Below are 15,743 nucleotides of genomic sequence, written 5' to 3' on the forward strand. Positions count from 1 at the left end.
GCTTATATACAATGCGAGCAGATTACATGATATTTATTATAGGATATATATAATAAATCTCATATATACACACACACAAAATTTACTTCATATATATTCTTTTTGCCAGATATTTACCCATTAATACAATGATTATTCTGAATGATGGCAAAGTACATTCTAAAATAATGAAAATCGTTATTACTGTTCATAAAACCATATTACCAACTGCATTAACTGACAGTGATACACAACTGGGGCCTATAACACTGCCATTCCTAAAGAGATATCATTAAATAAAAGTTGCCTTCTGAAAACTTGTAAATGATTTTGCTGATGCAGCTTATTTTTTTAGATGCTTAGTTTTTCTTTTTTTTTGAGACAGAGTCTCGTTCTGTTGCCCAGGCCGGAGTGCAGTGGCACGATCTCGGCTTACTGCAAGCTCCACCTCCTGGGTTCACGCTATTCTCCTGCCTCAGCTTCCCGAGTAGCTGGGACTACAGGCGCCCGCCACCATGCCCAGCTAATTTTTTGTATTTTTAGTAGAGATGGGGTTTCACCATGTTAGCCAGGATGTTCTCGATCTCCTGATCTCGTGATCTGCCCGCTTCGGCCTCCCAAAGTGCTGGAACTACAGGTATGAGCCACCGCGCCCGGCCTATTTCTTTTTTTTTTTTTGGATGAAGTTTGTATTAATGCCGGATAACAAAAACACCAATTCTAATATGATACTTGGCAAACAAATTTTAAGGGTCTTTACTTGCATTCAAACAGAGACTCAGGCTATAAACAGAAATTCCACAGAATGCCAACAGATGTCACTCATAAGGTTGTGTTGTCCTGGAGAGTTCCAGGACAATATTTGTTTTAGAGACCACTTCCACATGTTCACTGCTCTGCTGCCAAGTACAGGTTCTCTATAGTGTTTGTGTAAGGAATAAGTGACCTGAAAGTATCACAATGTTTTAAACTCCACGTGTGTAAAAATCCTGTAAATGTGTATTAACAAGCCATGGCATCTCACTCTGATAGGACATAATGCAGCATGACTTGCTATTAACTGTGTACAATAGATTCCAATGGTATACAGAATACAATTTTGTAGAATTGGTACAAAACTGTACCATAGGGGACCCTGGATCCAAAAGGGTCCAAAGAGGGTCCAAATGGGTCCCTGTTTCTTGATCACTACTTTTCAGAAGGGAACTTAACAGCTTTATGACTGTATCTTACCTGTGTACAAATCTTTTGCTCTCTAGATATGCAAGAGCTGTACTAAGCTGATAGGCATACAGGATCAAAGATGCTAGATCCAAACTGTATTTCCTTACTTGCAAAAATGACCTCAGCTTTTGGAACAATGACCAAAAGGAAAAAAAAAAAAAAAAGAATTAGTGGCAGTGAATCGAAATCAAAAGCAAAAAAGCTACATTCAACAATAATGCTGTTTTCAATGCATTTTTAATAATATTAGAATGGCTTCAAGTCTCTTCTAATAAAGCATAATAAATGAAACATTTAAACTCTGGATTCAGATTATTTTTTATTTGAAATCCTGTCATGAAATTAAAATATTTTTGACTAACGACAAATTTCTTAAAAAATATAGAAAGATAAGCTTCAACGGAATGAACAAAAGCACAGTACAAATTATTGCTAAATAATAACTGGAAGAAAAAAGATCTAGTTACTATCCAAACAAGGCTAATACACAGTCAGTTATCTCCACTTCAAACCTTATTGTGGCTCTGGGAAGGTATGAGGATAATGTAATGAGGAGAAAGCAGAGACAAGAAGGAATCTCCCCTCTTATTTCCTTCCCCATGAAGTTTTGGATGCAGAAGCACAGAACAGTCATGTTGGGTATTTATCACAATGTACTTACTTGTTCATGCTACCACTGACACCATTAATAGAGGTAAATGCTGACATGGCAAAGAAAGGCAGACACAATTAATACCCTAATTCTAAATAATTGATGAGAGAAATATTTAGCCATATTTTTTGAGCCAGAAGAATTAGCAAACTCTCCAAAAGCAAAAGCAGAAAAGTACCGTGAACAAGAAATTATACATAAGCACTCCATTTGATTTGGTGGAGGAGGAAGAGATGTTCAGCTGATGAAATCACACAATGCTCCCCCTGCCCAGTGTTTGATTCAGCAGGCCTGGGATGGGGCACAAGAACTTGTTTAATGAGTTTCCAAGTGTTGGTGATGCACTGATTTGTTTCTGTATTCTGGAGAAAGTGAGAGAGCTATTCATTCGATTACTCACATTTTTAAAAGAAAGTACGGCCATGCACGGTGGCTCACACCTGTGATCCCAGCACTTTGGGAGGCCAAGGCAGGCGGATCACTGGAGGTCAGGGGTTCGAGACCAGCCTGGCCAACATGGTGAAACCCTGTCTCCATTAAAAATGCGAAAATTAGCTGGGCCTGGCAGCACGTGCTTGTAGTCCCAGATACTCAGGAGGCTGAGGCAAGAGAAGTGCTTGAACCTGGGAGGCGGAGGTTGTAATGGGCTGAGATCGTGCCATTGCACTCCAGCTTGGGCGACAGAGTGAGACTCTGTCTCAAAAAAAAAAAAAAAAAGAAAAGAAAAAAGAAACTGTGATTTAAATAAGTTGGTTTAAAATGTATTACTAGCCAGGTAATCCGAACACTTTGCGAGGCCGAGGCAGGAGGATCACTTGAGCCTAGGAGCTCAAGACCAGCCTAGGCAACATAGTGAAACCCCGTCTCTATAAAGAATTAAAAAATTAGTCAGGCATGGTGGCATGCACCTGTAGTCCCAGCAACTCGGGAGGCTGAGGTGGGAGATCGCTTGAGCCCAGGAGGTCGAGGCTGCGTGAGCTGTGGTTATGCTACTACACTCCAGCCTGGGCAACAGAGGGAGACTTTGTCTCTCAAAAAATGAGATGCTACAAAGTGAATTCCCAAAAAGATTAAGGAAATGTTTAGACTTACCTAAATTTAGCATTAATTAACCCAAACTCCATTAAGATTGCTTCATCCTCAGATCACTGGGCTAGTTTTTTAGGCAATGGCACCAGAGAGAAAAAATAAAACCAAACATTTGGCCATCTGCTGCTACCAGTCCTGATAAAGTACTTGGCTGGGGAAGATATTGCTGCCAGTACTGCATAAGGGGATGCTTTGGGAATTTAATGATGAAGATATTTATACCCATATTCTCTGAACCAAAACCATAATGACATACATCCTAAATCAGAACTCTCCTGAAAATCCAAGATATAAACTGTTTATATTTTCCTTTCTTAAGCAAAAGATATCAAATGCTGAGTCCAGAAGGTAAGATTTGGGGATCACAGTACCTCTCCAAGTGTGCACAGCTCCATGATTATCCAGACAGGATTCTCTGTGATGACTCCAATCAGCTTCACAATATGAGGATGGTCAAACTGACGCATTGTTACTAGGAAAAAAGTTCTCCATAGTTATTCTTTCTTTTTTTTTTTTTTTTAGACGGAGTCTCATTCTGTCACCAGGCTGGAGTGCAGTGGTGCAATCTCGACTCATTGCAACCTCCACCTCCTGGGTTCAAGTGATTCTCCTGCCTCAGCCTCCCAAGTAGCTGGGATTACAGGCGCCCGCCACCACGCCCAGCTAATTTTTTGTATTTTTAGTAGAGATGGGATTTCACCACGTTGGCCAGGATGGTCTCGATCTCTTGACCTCATGATCTACCCGCCTCGGCCTCCCAAAGTGCTGGGATTACAGGCGTGAGCCACTGCACCCAGCCTAGTTATTCTTTTGAAAACTCTTTCAGCTTCTCTGAAGATGAATTCAATTAAGACATAAGGCTGGCAATAGGGGAACTTTAAAACTCAATTCCACAGGTCAGTTCAGCTCACAAATGGGCATAAATTGGCACAAAAAGGTATGTCCTACTATTGAGGTGTAAGGTAACCTCTAAGAAAAATCCTTCTTTCCTTCTGCATATGTGGCAGGGGGGAAGAGGAAGAATGAAGGAAGGGGAGGAGGAGGAGAAGAAAGAGGAGGGAGAAGGCGGGGGAAGAGGAGGAGGAGGAGGAAGAGGAGGAGGAAGAGGAGGGGGAAGAGGAGGGGGAAGAGGAGGGGGAAGAGGAGGGGGAAGAGGAGGGGGAAGAAGAGGAGGGGGAAAGGGAGGAGGAGGAAGGGGAGGGGGAAGAGGAGGAGGAGGAAGGGGAGGGGGAAGGGGAGGAGGAGAAGGAAGGGGAGGCTGAAGAGGAAGAGGAGGAAGGGGAGAGGAAGGGGGAAGGAGGAAGAGGAGGGGGAGGAAGGGGAGAAGGAAGGGGAGGAGGAGGAGGGAGGAGGAGGGGGAGGAAGGAAGGAGGAGGAAGGGGAGGAAGGAAGGAGGAGGGAAGTAGTAGGAGGGGGAGGAAAGAAGGAGGAGGGGGAGGAAGGAAGGAGGAGGAGGGGGAGGAAGGAAGTAGTAGGAGGGGGAGGAAGGAAGGAGGAGGAGGGGGAGGAAGGAAGGAGGAGGAGGGGGAGGAAGGAAGGAGGAGGGGGAGGAAGGAAGGAGGAGGAGGGGGAGGAAGGAAGGAGGAGGAGGGGGAGGAAGGAAGGAGGAGGGGGAGGAAGGAAAGAGGAGGAGGGGGAGGAAGGAAGGAGGAGGAGGGGGAGGAAGGAAGGAGGAGGGGGAGGAAGGAAGGAGGAGGAAGGGGAGGAAGGAAGGAGGAGGGAAGTAGTAGGAGGGGGAGGAAGGAAGGAGGAGGAGGGGGAGGAAGGAAGGAGGAAGGGGAGGAAGGAAGGAGGAGGGGGGGAGGAAGGAAGGAGGAAGGGGAGGAAGGAAGGAGGAGGAGGAAGGAGGAGGGAAGTAGTAGGAGGGGGAGGAAGGAAGGAGGAGGACGGGGAGGAAGGAAGGAGGAAGGGGAGGAAGGAAGGAGGAGGAGGGGGAAGAAGGAAGGACGAGGAGGGGGAGGAAGGAAGGAGGAGGAGGGGGAAGAAGGAAGGACGAGGAGGGGGAGGAAGGAGGAGGAAGGGGAGGAAGGAAGGAGGAGGAGGGGGAGGAAGGAAGGAGGAGGAGGGGGAGGAAGGAAGGAGGAGGAAGGGGAGGAAGGAAGGAGGAAGAGGGGGAGGAAGGAAGGAGGAGGAAGGGGAGGAAGGAAGGAGGACGAGGGGGAGGAAGGAAGGAGGAGGAGGGGGAAGAAGGAAGGAGGAGGAAGGGGAGGAAGGAAGAAGAGGGGGAGGAAGGAAGTAGTAGGAGGGGGAGGAAGGAAGGAGGAGGAGGGGGAGGAAGGAAGGAGGAGGAGGGGGAGGAAGGAAGGAGGAGGAGGGGGAAGAAGGAAGGAGGAGGGGGAAGAAGGAAGGAGGAGGAGGGGGAGGAAGGAAGGAGGAGGAGGGGGAGGAAGGAAGGAGGAGGAGGGGGAGGAAGGAAGGAGGAGGAGGGGGAGGAAGGAAGGAGGAGGAGGGGGAGGAAGGAAGGAGGAGGAGGGGGAGGAAGGAAGGAGGAGGAGGGGGAAGAAGGAAGGAGGAGGGGGAAGAAGGAAGGAGGAGGGGGAGGAAGGAAGGAGGAGGGGGAGGAAGGAAGGAGGAGAAGGGGGAAGAAGGAAGGAGGAGGAAGGGGAGGAAGGAAGGAGGAAGAGGGGGAGGAAGGAAGTAGTAGGAGGGGGAGGAAGGAAGTAGTAGGAGGGGGAGGAAGGAAGGAGGAGGAGGGGGAGGAAGGAAGGAGGAAGAGGGGGAGGAAGGAAGGAGGAGGAGGGGGAGGAAGGAAGGAGGAGGAGGGGGAGGAAGGAAGGAGGAGGAGGGGGAGGAAGGAAGGAGGAGGAGGGGGAGGAAGGAAGGAGGAGGAGGGGGAGGAAGGAAGGAAGGAGGAAGGGGAGGAAGGAAGGAGGAAGAGGGGGAGGAAGGAAGGAGGAGGAAGGGGGAAGAAGGAAGGAGGGGGAGGAAGGAAGGAGGAGGAGGGGGAGGAAGGAAGGAGGAAGAGGGGGAGGAAGGAAGTAGTAGGAGGGGGAGGAAGGAAGGAGGGGGAGGAAGGAAGGAGGAGGAGGGGGAGGAAGGAAGGAGGAGGAGGGGGAGGAAGGAAGGAGGAGGAGGGGGAGCAAGGAGGAGGAGGGGGTGGAAGGAAGGAGGAGGAGGGGGAGGAAGGAAGGAGGAGGAGGGGGAGGAAGGAAGGAGGAGGAGGGGGAGGAAGGAAGGAGGAGGAGGGGGAGGAAGGAAGGAGGAGGAGGGGGAGGAAGGAAGGAAGGAGGAAGGGGAGGAAGGAAGGAGGAAGAGGGGGAGGAAGGAAGGAGGAGGAAGGGGGAAGAAGGAAGGAGGGGGAGGAAGGAAGGAGGAGGAGGGGGAGGAAGGAAGGAGGAGGAGAGGGAGGAAGGAAGGAAGGAGGAAGGGGAGGAAGGAAGGAGGAAGGGGGGAGGAAGGAAGGAGGAGGAAGGGGGAAGAAGGAAGGAGGGGGAGGAAGGAAGGAGGAGGGGGAGGAAGGAAGGAGGAGGAGGGGGAGGAAGGAAGGAGGAGGAGGGGGAGGAAGGAAGGAGGCGGAGGGGGAGGAAGGAAGGAGGAGGAGGGGGAGGAAGGAAGGAGGAGGAGGGGGAAGAAGGAAGGAGGAGAGGGAGGAAGGAAGGAGGAAGAGGTAGAGGAAGGAAGTAGTAGGAGGGGGAGGAAGGAAGGAGGAGGAGGGGGAGGAAGGAAGGAGGAGGAGGGGGAAGAAGGAAGGAGGAGGAGGGGGAGGAAGGAAGGAGGAAGAGGGGGAGGAAGGAAGTAGTAGGAGGGGGAGGAAGGAAGGAGGAGGAGGGGGAGGAAGGAAGGAGGAGGAGGGGGAGGAAGGAAGGAGGAGGAGGGGGAGGAAGGAAGGAGGAGGAGGGGGAGGAAGGAAGGAGGAGGAGGGGGAGGAAGGAAGGAGGAGGAGGGGGAGGAAGGAAGGAGGAGGAGGGGGAGGAAGGAAGGAGGAGGAGGGGGAGGAAGGAAGGAGGAGGAGGGGGAGGAAGGAAGGAAGGAGGAAGGGGAGGAAGGAAGGAGGAAGAGGGGGAGGAAGGAAGGAGGAGGAAGGGGGAAGAAGGAAGGAGGGGGAGGAAGGAAGGAGGAGGAGGGGGAGGAAGGAAGGAGGAGGAGAGGGAGGAAGGAAGGAAGGAGGAAGGGGAGGAAGGGGAGGAAGGAAGGAGGAAGGGGGGAGGAAGGAAGGAGGAGGAAGGGGGAAGAAGGAAGGAGGGGGAGGAAGGAAGGAGGAGGAGGGGGAGGAAGGAAGGAGGAGGAGGGGGAAGAAGGAAGGAGGAGGAGGGGGAGGAAGGAAGGAGGAGGAGGGGGAGGAAGGAAGGAGGAGGAGGGGGAGGAAGGAAGGAGGAGGAGGGGGAGGAAGGAAGGAGGAGGAGGGGGAGGAAGGAAGGAGGAGGAGGGGGAGGAAGGAAGGAGGAGGAGGGGGAGGAAGGAAGGAGGCGGAGGGGGAGGAAGGAAGGAGGAGGAGGGGGAAGAAGGAAGGAGGAGGAAGGGGAGGAAGGAAGGAGGAGGAAGTGGAGGAGAAGAAAGGCGGCGACGACCATTTCTTTTTTCCTATGGACAGATGTGACCTTGGGCTAGCTTCCTAGGTTTTCCTCTAGAAATCTGATAAGTAGGAGTGTGTAATTCATTTACTAAGCAACCATCTTTACAGTAAAAATCACTCCTGACTGGTGAATTGCTGGGGGAGGAGGTGAAATGGGATTTAAAATGCCTGGTGGAAAGCTATAGCTAGAAGCTGCCCTGAGTGTGGAGACTATGGTAACTGGGTGTGTTCCTTGCAAGGCCCTGGAAGCCACAACCCATGGGGCACTCACGAAGGATTTCTATCTTAGACATAAATGGTTCCTGCATCCACCACTGTGGTCCTGTCCTCTTAAATTTAACTGGTTGCTTTCAGGGCCCTATAAAAGACTTTCTGCTGGGCATGGTGGCTCACGCCTGTAATCCCAGTACTTTGGGAGGCCGATGTGGGCCGATCACCTGAGGTCAGGAGTTTGAGACCAGCCTGGCCAACATGGTGAAACCCCATCTTTACCAAAAATACAGAATTAGCTGGGCGTGGTGGTGTGTGCCTGTAGTCCCAGCTACTCAGGAGGCTGAAGCAGCAGACTCACTTGAGCCTGGGAGGCAGATGCTGCAGTGAGCCGGGATTGCGTCACTGCACTCCATCCAGCCTGGGCGATAGACTGAGACTCTGTCTCAAAAAAAAAAAAAAAAGTTTCCAGGACAGCCGTGAGGACTTTCACATGAGAGAAATGCCAGCTGCTGCCTTTTTTGGCATACTTTGTTTATGGTCCTGTACTACTACTCTCAGGAGAGTCTGATGCTAAATGTGGCCTATGGCAGTAACATGAGTTTGACTGCCTAATTGAGCCAAGATGACCAAGAGGGCACTGCATATAGACATACATATCTGTGTGTGAACATGTATGTTAAGATGTATGCATTTATAATTTCTACTATCAGGGCTAAGAAGGTTACTTGTACAGTATACTAGGATTAGTAAGACACAGGACAGACTTCACAGAACTATAGGATCTCAAAACTGGAAGTGATTTTAAAGGTGACCTGGTCCAGTGGGTCCAAAAACACCTGATTTCACAGACTATAAAAATGGGGAAAAATAATTCTGATGCCAAGCAAGGAAATTAGAATAGCAGAAGTAATTTTAAAAATACGATCAACATGTAATATTGCCAACATGTTACAGAATAGCTGGTATCGCCCATTGTGAGGAAAAATTGTGAAAGACTTTGAAATGGGCAAAACAATATTAGTGGGTGTTCTGTCTAGCTCACTTATGTGTTTTACAAGTTTTCCCTCATATTCCAAGAACAGGACCTGGTAGTTTTTTTCAACAAACATCACCAACAAAAACCCATATAATGTAAACACCCAGCACATAATCCAAAACATATAATTAAATCTCACCTTGTCACATTCAGTTCATTGCTTATACCATGATATTTTTGGATAAACACTCAGGCACCCAGCATATTCACAACCGTACTTTCAATTTGCTGTAAGTAACTATTTATTATAACTTTTGGTTTTATGTTATTCTCACATATAATTATCAAGCCTTTCATATTTCCTCAGAAGTAATTATTAGAAACACAAAACAGCACAAGGCTAAGAGAGTCTTGTGGCCACTAGGAAACTCTACCCAAACTGAACTAAAAATCAACACATAGAATAGTTTCCCTTGTTATTTACCCATCTGGGGCAGCAAGTTAAGGCCCAGGGGCTGCCATCTGCTTTTGTAAATAAAGTTTTACTGGAACATATTCTTGCTCATTCTTTTCTGTCCTGTCTGTGGATGTACAATGACAGAGCTGAATACTTGGGACAGAGGCTGCATAGTCTGCAGAACCTAAAATATGTACTATATGGCCCTTTAAAGAAAAAGTTTAACAATTCCTGATCGAGGCCATATTTTTTCTCTTATATATAGCCTGGTAAAGCCCTACAGAAGTTTAGATACACTACATCTATCACATTTCCCTGAAATAACTGCTGAGTAACCTCTCAGAGAAGAAAACAATTAGTCCAACTTGACTACTCCTATAAAACTATATAACTGATTTTTGTAATGACAATTCCAAAGTCCTACAAAATCACAACATAGTAACTGTTCAGAAGTTTAGGAAAAGATAACCAATTTTTAAAATTTTCATTTTTGAAAATATAAAATGCACAAGAATACCAGCAAAGGTAAGGCAGATATGGTGTTGGGTGATGATGACTGATGTGGTCTGTTTTCTTGGCCTAGGTGCTATGTAGAAATGAACTAGTCAAGACAGAAGTCATTGGCCAGGCCTTCTCTTGTACTTAAGTCAAAGTTTCAGGAATAGGATTAAGGATGTACTAAGACTTAATTAATGTAGTCACCACATGGCTTACTCTATGAATTATTAATTTATTGGACTGTTGGGTGGTATTTATTACAATGGAAAACAGAAGGCATTCATTTGATGCACACATAATGAAGGACACCAGAATGACAAACATCTACCAGGTGTTCTCTAGGTGTCAAGTACTGTGCAGGACACTGAGTATGGAGTGGTGAGCGAAACAAACATGGTCCTTATCCCCAGGGAGCTTAAGGCCTAGAGGAAGAGAGGAAGAGACAGGCAATAATCACTTGTAAACAATGTAGCTTTAATTAGGAATCATTAGGAAGAAAAAGAACTAGTCTTGTGTGACAAAAAATACTAAGGGGAGACTTTAAATATGGTGGTCAGAAAAAGGTTCTCTATTGGAGGTAATGTTTAAGCTGGGGCCTGAAGCATGAGAAGAGGCAAACCATAGGAAAGGAGGAAGAGGAACATCACCGCTTGAGGGCAGGTAAGGAAGAGCTTGATGTGGACAAGATCCTTGCTCTTTAAGAGCTTACATTTGGGAAAGAAGACCTATTCATGCAGAGCTCACTCAAGGTAGCTTCTTCAGAGGAGGCACAAACCAAGAGTCAGAGGAATGGAGTTGGAGAAAATTATTTCTAAGGGCTGGGCACAGTGGCTCACACCTGTAATCCCAGCTCCCTGGGAGGCTGATGCAGGCAGAGCCTAAAACTTTAGAATAGCCTGGGAAACAGCAAAAACCTGTCTCTCCACAAAAAAACAAAAACAAAAACAAAAACAAAAAAACCAAACAAACAAACAAAAATACAAAAAATTAGCTGGATGTGGTGGCGCCCATCTGTAGTACCAGGTATTTGCAGCCCTGAGATGGGAGGATCCCTTGAGTCCAGGAGGTGACACAGCGAGACCCGAGACAGACACTGCCTCAAAAAAAAAGATAAGTGTTTCTAGCTAAAGTCACCTGGGAAGCCGTCAGAAGAGTCCTTTCCTGAGGTCTCTTCTTGCGTGAAGTTTTCTTTTCTTTTGTTTTTTGGAGACAGGGTCTCATTCAGTCACTTAGGCTGGAGTGCAATGGCGCGATCTTAGCTCACTGCTACATGGGCCTCCCAGGCTCAAGTGATCCTCCCATCTCAGCTTCCTAAGTAGCAGGGACTACAGGCATGCGCCACCATGCCCAGCTAATTTTTTTAATTTTTAAATTTTTTCATAGAGACGGGGTTTCACCATGTTGCCCAGGCTGGTCTCAAGCAATCCTCTCACCTCGGCCTCCCAAAGTACTGGGATTACACATGTGAGCCACCACACCTGGCCTCGTTTTGGGTGATTTGTTCTTTTTCTTTCTTTCTTTCTTTTTTGAGGCAGAGATTGCTCTATTGCCCAGGCTGAAGTGCAGTGTCGCCTATCTCGGCTTACTGCAACCTCCCTCTCTGGGATTCAAGCTATTCTCCTGCCTCAGTCTCCTGAGTAGCTGGGACTACAGGTGCGTGCCACTATGCACGGCTAATTTTTTGTATTTTTAGTAGAAGACTGTTTCACCATGTTGGCCAGGCTGGTCTCAAACTCCTGACCTCAGGTGATCTGCCTGCCTTGGCCTCCCAAAGTGCTAGGATTACAAGCGTGAGCTACCGTGCCCAGCCTGGGTGATTTGTTCTGATTTTGTAGCAGGACAAGGGGAATGGTCATAGAGCCCTATTCCTTCACTAGTCTATGAGCTCCATCAGGGCAGGGACTGTGTGTGTCATGCTCACCTCTGCATTCCCGGGGTCTGGGCAGCATCAACATTAGGATCACTTATATATCTGCACCAATTCCAGTGCAAAGATGTGTAATGGCCTAAGTACCAAAGTATAAAGTAAATGCACATCAATCTACCTTTACACATAAAACATGATGGTTTACCTGGAAAAATCTGTAGATAGGTGCTTGTACAAATTTAGACATTAATTTGCAAGGCAAAATAATAAACATAGTTGTCTCCTAAAAGTCAAAACATTATTTTTCTTATTTCTTCAGAGACAGTTTGGATTTCACAGATAGAAAGTCAAATGGAGTTCCACAGAAATTTCTAGACACTTACAGGCTTCTTGAAGAAATTTCTCTCTCACGCTGTCCGAAGTACAGTTTTTACATGTTTTAATTGCAACCGCCAATGCTGGATTCTCCTGTTTTAGGGAAATTATAGAATCACACACACATGCAAAAAGGTTTGCTATATTAATTGATTCATGAAAACCTGTCTGTTTTGCAACTATGTGGGTTATGGACCAGACAGAATCAGAACGGCAAAATCTCAAGAATGAGAGGAATACTTAAAAACACTCAGTATAAAATCCCCTGAGAAAAATGGTCATGCACGTGAAACATTACAGCAAATCATTTATTCATTCATCTACAAACATGTGTTAAAGATACACCATGTGGCTGGTACTATTTTAAGTGCTTGGGATACACTGATGAACAGCAGAGACAGCAGTCCCTGTACCTGTCACACTTACACTCCAGTGAGGAATAAAGAATTAATTACATAGTATGTTAGAAGGTAACCGTGTTACAGAAAAGGGAGAGAGCAGATCAGGATATGGAGACAGGGATGGAGGCTGCTGTATGAGGGGGACCTCACTGAGCAGATGAGACAAGAGCAAAAAAACTAAAGGAGGGAGGAGAGAGAGCTGGCTAAGAAACAGCAGGGAACAGTGTATAGCGTGCTCAAGGAACATGAGCAAGCCAGTGAGGCTGGCACAGAGGGTGGAAGGTAGGAGGGTGAAGATGACAGAGTCAGAGAGGAACGCAGGGGCCAGACCACACAGGGCCTTCAAGGCCAATAGAAAGATGCGACTTTTACTCAAGTGAAATGGAGAGCCAAGGTAGGGTTTGGACATTGGAGTACCATGGCCTGACCCAAAATTTTGAAGGAGCATTCTGCTGTGGTACTGAGAAATGGCTGCAGAGAGGCAAGGTTAGAGACATAGGGAGTTCTGCGGGTGGCTACCACAGTACCCCAGGTGACAGGTGACAGGTGATGGTGGCTTGGACAAACATGGTAGCAGTGGAGGTGGAGAAAAGGGCTGAGATTCTGGCTATACTCTGAAGCTAGGGCAAAGGTGGCTCATGATGCAGGTGTGAGAGAGTCAAGTTCAGGTTTTTGACCAGAAAAACTGACAAGATGGAAGGGGAAGATCAGAAGCTCGGCTTGGGATATAATAAGCTTGAGATGTCAGTAAGATAGCCAAGTCACACAGGTGAAGTGACCAGCAGGATACTGTGACTGGCGTTCAAGAAAGAAATCTGAACTGGACATAGAAATCCAGAAGTAGCCTAGCCCATGTGACTGGACGAAATCACCAAGGGAGATGAGAGAGGTCCACGGACTGTGCTTTGAAGCTCTCCAACATGAAGAGGTCAGGGAGAAGAGTGGAAAATGTCAAAGGAGACTGAGAAGGGGTGACCAGGAAGGCAGGAGACAAACCAAGAAAATGTGTTGCTCTGAAAGCCAAAAAGTCATTATGCACACTTACTATTGTCTTTCACATTATATCATTTTATATATTATAATTATATCTAACACAGAGATAATATTGTCATTTACATAACTACTGTCTATTCTCCATCACTAAAATGTAAGTTTCAAGACAGCAGGTAACTTGCCTGTTTTGTCAAAAAATCCCCATTAGTATAGCACTGATGCATACTATATGCGCAGTAAAGATCTGTAGAATTAATTAATGCTATTAATATATTTCTTTTAAATGAAGATGTTCATTAATAAGTTAGATGTGTCATATTTTAAAAATACCTTAAATTGTGTTTTGCTTAACAAGTTAGCTGTCACATACTTTCAAAATACCTTAAATACCTTTATTTATTTTAGACTTCACACTAATTGTATACTATGTGTTTCCAGGAAATAAAACATTTTCAAACAAGAGAAATCTGAATGGTAAGAGAACTGTATCATCGACTCAGGGACTGCATTCCCTTTCTTCACCTCCAGAGGAGGCATGCCCATGTGCCAGATGCCTCAAGGAAGGGGTTCAGGTGGTAATGGTGACGTGGTCCTTGGAGGACAGAGTAGTTGGCTCACACAGAATGTGAACAAGAGCACAGAATACCCTATCTACTAAATGTTTGAGTTTACAACCTTAGAATCATTAACCGTATCTGTGCTAAAATATAACCACTTTGCTTTGAATGAGTTAGTCTTGTCTTCCTTAATTAGACTGTGTACTTCTTTAGGACCATGACCATGAATTCTTTTTCTAGCTAAATATGAGGCTGGCTGCAAGTAACAGGTATATGAGAAAACTGTATGGCTGGTATACTGTAAAACTGACAGAAAATGTCCATTTTATAGACGATCAGAGCAACAAAATCTTTGATAAGACCTTAAAACCATCATTAATCCTGTCAACTAATCAAATACTCAGTAAACATGGTGCTTTATTAAGACAGTCTAAGGAAATGCAAACAAAATACTGCTCTTTAAAGACCTAGGGTTTCAAATGAATGCTAAGTGTAAGATTCCATAGCTGGCAAATATACAAAATGCCACACATGAGCAGATTATGAGGCTCAACCTTCGGTTTGGCGAATAGGACATGCGGCTGGTGGCCCCTAAAGTGGACAGCAGAGGTCTAGGGAATGCTGAACTGTTAGAAGGGCCAGTTACAGAGATCGGACGCTGGAGAATGGGTCAGTTCAAAGTAAGTAAGACCAGAACATGTGCAAAGGGTTTTTTCTAAAAACTAAAAAGTTACTAATTGGTAATTACTCAAAATAGATTTTTAAAATCTTCTGTAAAATACAGGCAATATTTAGGGAAACGAGAAGTTTTTCATTGTTCAATGAAAATACCACCTTGTGGCCACTATGCCTAGACAAGGGATGCATGATTAGGCTCTGAATTAATAACAGCTAGTAGACGTTTAAAATATCTTAACAAATAAATGTAGAAAAAAGCTATTCTAGGATGAATTAAGAGAAAATTAGATTTAATAATGAATTTTAAGGCTGGGAATAATAATGAGAGAATGTGCCAGTGATCAGCAGGTGCTTGAAGAAAAGAAAAAACAAGCCTGATAATCTTGCCTAATAAAGAAAAAAATGTGTGCCAATCAGATAAACTTCATGTTTACTGACTCTCAGAATGAAGGTCAAAATTCTTACCTCAAGGTTCACATGGCCCCACACATGTCCCCTGGTGGCGATCCTAGTCTCCAAAAGGTTTCCTTTTGCCTTCCCTTTGTTTCCTATCCCTCTACTCCGCAGCCACACCGTCCTCCTGGTGGTGTACTGTCCTGCCCCGCCTCATGGCCTTTGCACTGGCTGTTCCTTCTGCCTAGAACAGGCTTCCCCATGAGAATGCTCAAGCTCCACTCCCTCTCTTACTTCGAAGCTCTGCTAACACGTCTTGTCAGAAGTTCTTTCTGACCATCCCATGTGGAACAGCATCTTGACCTCCCATTTTCCATGAATTGTTTTTCTCAGACCCTCTTGGGATTTAGTGTACATCTTTTTTGCCTGTCAACTTGTGCCTTGGGTAGAATTAAGTTATATCCCCCCACCACCTAGAAACAGTAGCTGTCACAGAGCAGAAAATGATTACAAAATTGCTCAAAGAATTAACTGAACCTTAAATAAAGTATCCAATGGTTGGTCCTTGCCCATGAAATTTATGCCACGTTACATTTTGACCAATTATCAAGAATGCTTGATAAAATATTATTTGATTTTACAGAATACTAAAGAACATGTTCTAGAAAAAGGATTTATAATAGAAACTTAAGAGAAATGAACAGACTGCTTTGCACTATAAAATTAGACTCCCACATTAAAAACAAAACAAACATATACAATATACACAAGAAAGAAATTCAACAGCCGGGCACGGTGGCTCACATCTGTAATCCCAGCACACTGGGAGGCCGGGGCAGGTGGGTCCCTGGAGGTCAGGAGTTTAGACCAGCCTAGCA

The 15,743-nt window shown here is 45.8% G+C and overlaps 1 protein-coding gene across 32 annotated transcripts in view; it reads right to left on the minus strand.

Annotated features, from left to right (window-relative positions):
- PTK2 (protein tyrosine kinase 2) overlaps window positions 1-15,743 on the minus strand; it is a 345,218-nt gene that overhangs the window by 85,079 nt on the left and 244,396 nt on the right. For 31 of the 32 annotated variants that reach the window (XM_063606925.1, XM_055116999.2, XM_063606932.1 and 28 more), the window contains 3 exons: window positions 11,852-11,936; window positions 3,316-3,416; window positions 1,213-1,328 (listed from right to left, as the gene is read on the minus strand). In XM_063606925.1, the coding sequence (XP_063462995.1) occupies window positions 1,213-1,328; window positions 3,316-3,416; window positions 11,852-11,936 (302 nt within the window). Of the gene's footprint in view, window positions 1-1,212; window positions 1,329-3,315; window positions 3,417-9,816; window positions 10,024-11,851; window positions 11,937-15,743 lie in introns of those variants that run through there. The other variant, XM_055117005.3, reaches the window with a different exon arrangement.

The sequence above is a fragment of the Pan paniscus genome, chromosome 7 (assembly GCF_029289425.2).
Source record: "Pan paniscus chromosome 7, NHGRI_mPanPan1-v2.0_pri, whole genome shotgun sequence".
Taxonomy (NCBI): Eukaryota; Metazoa; Chordata; class Mammalia; order Primates; family Hominidae; genus Pan; species Pan paniscus.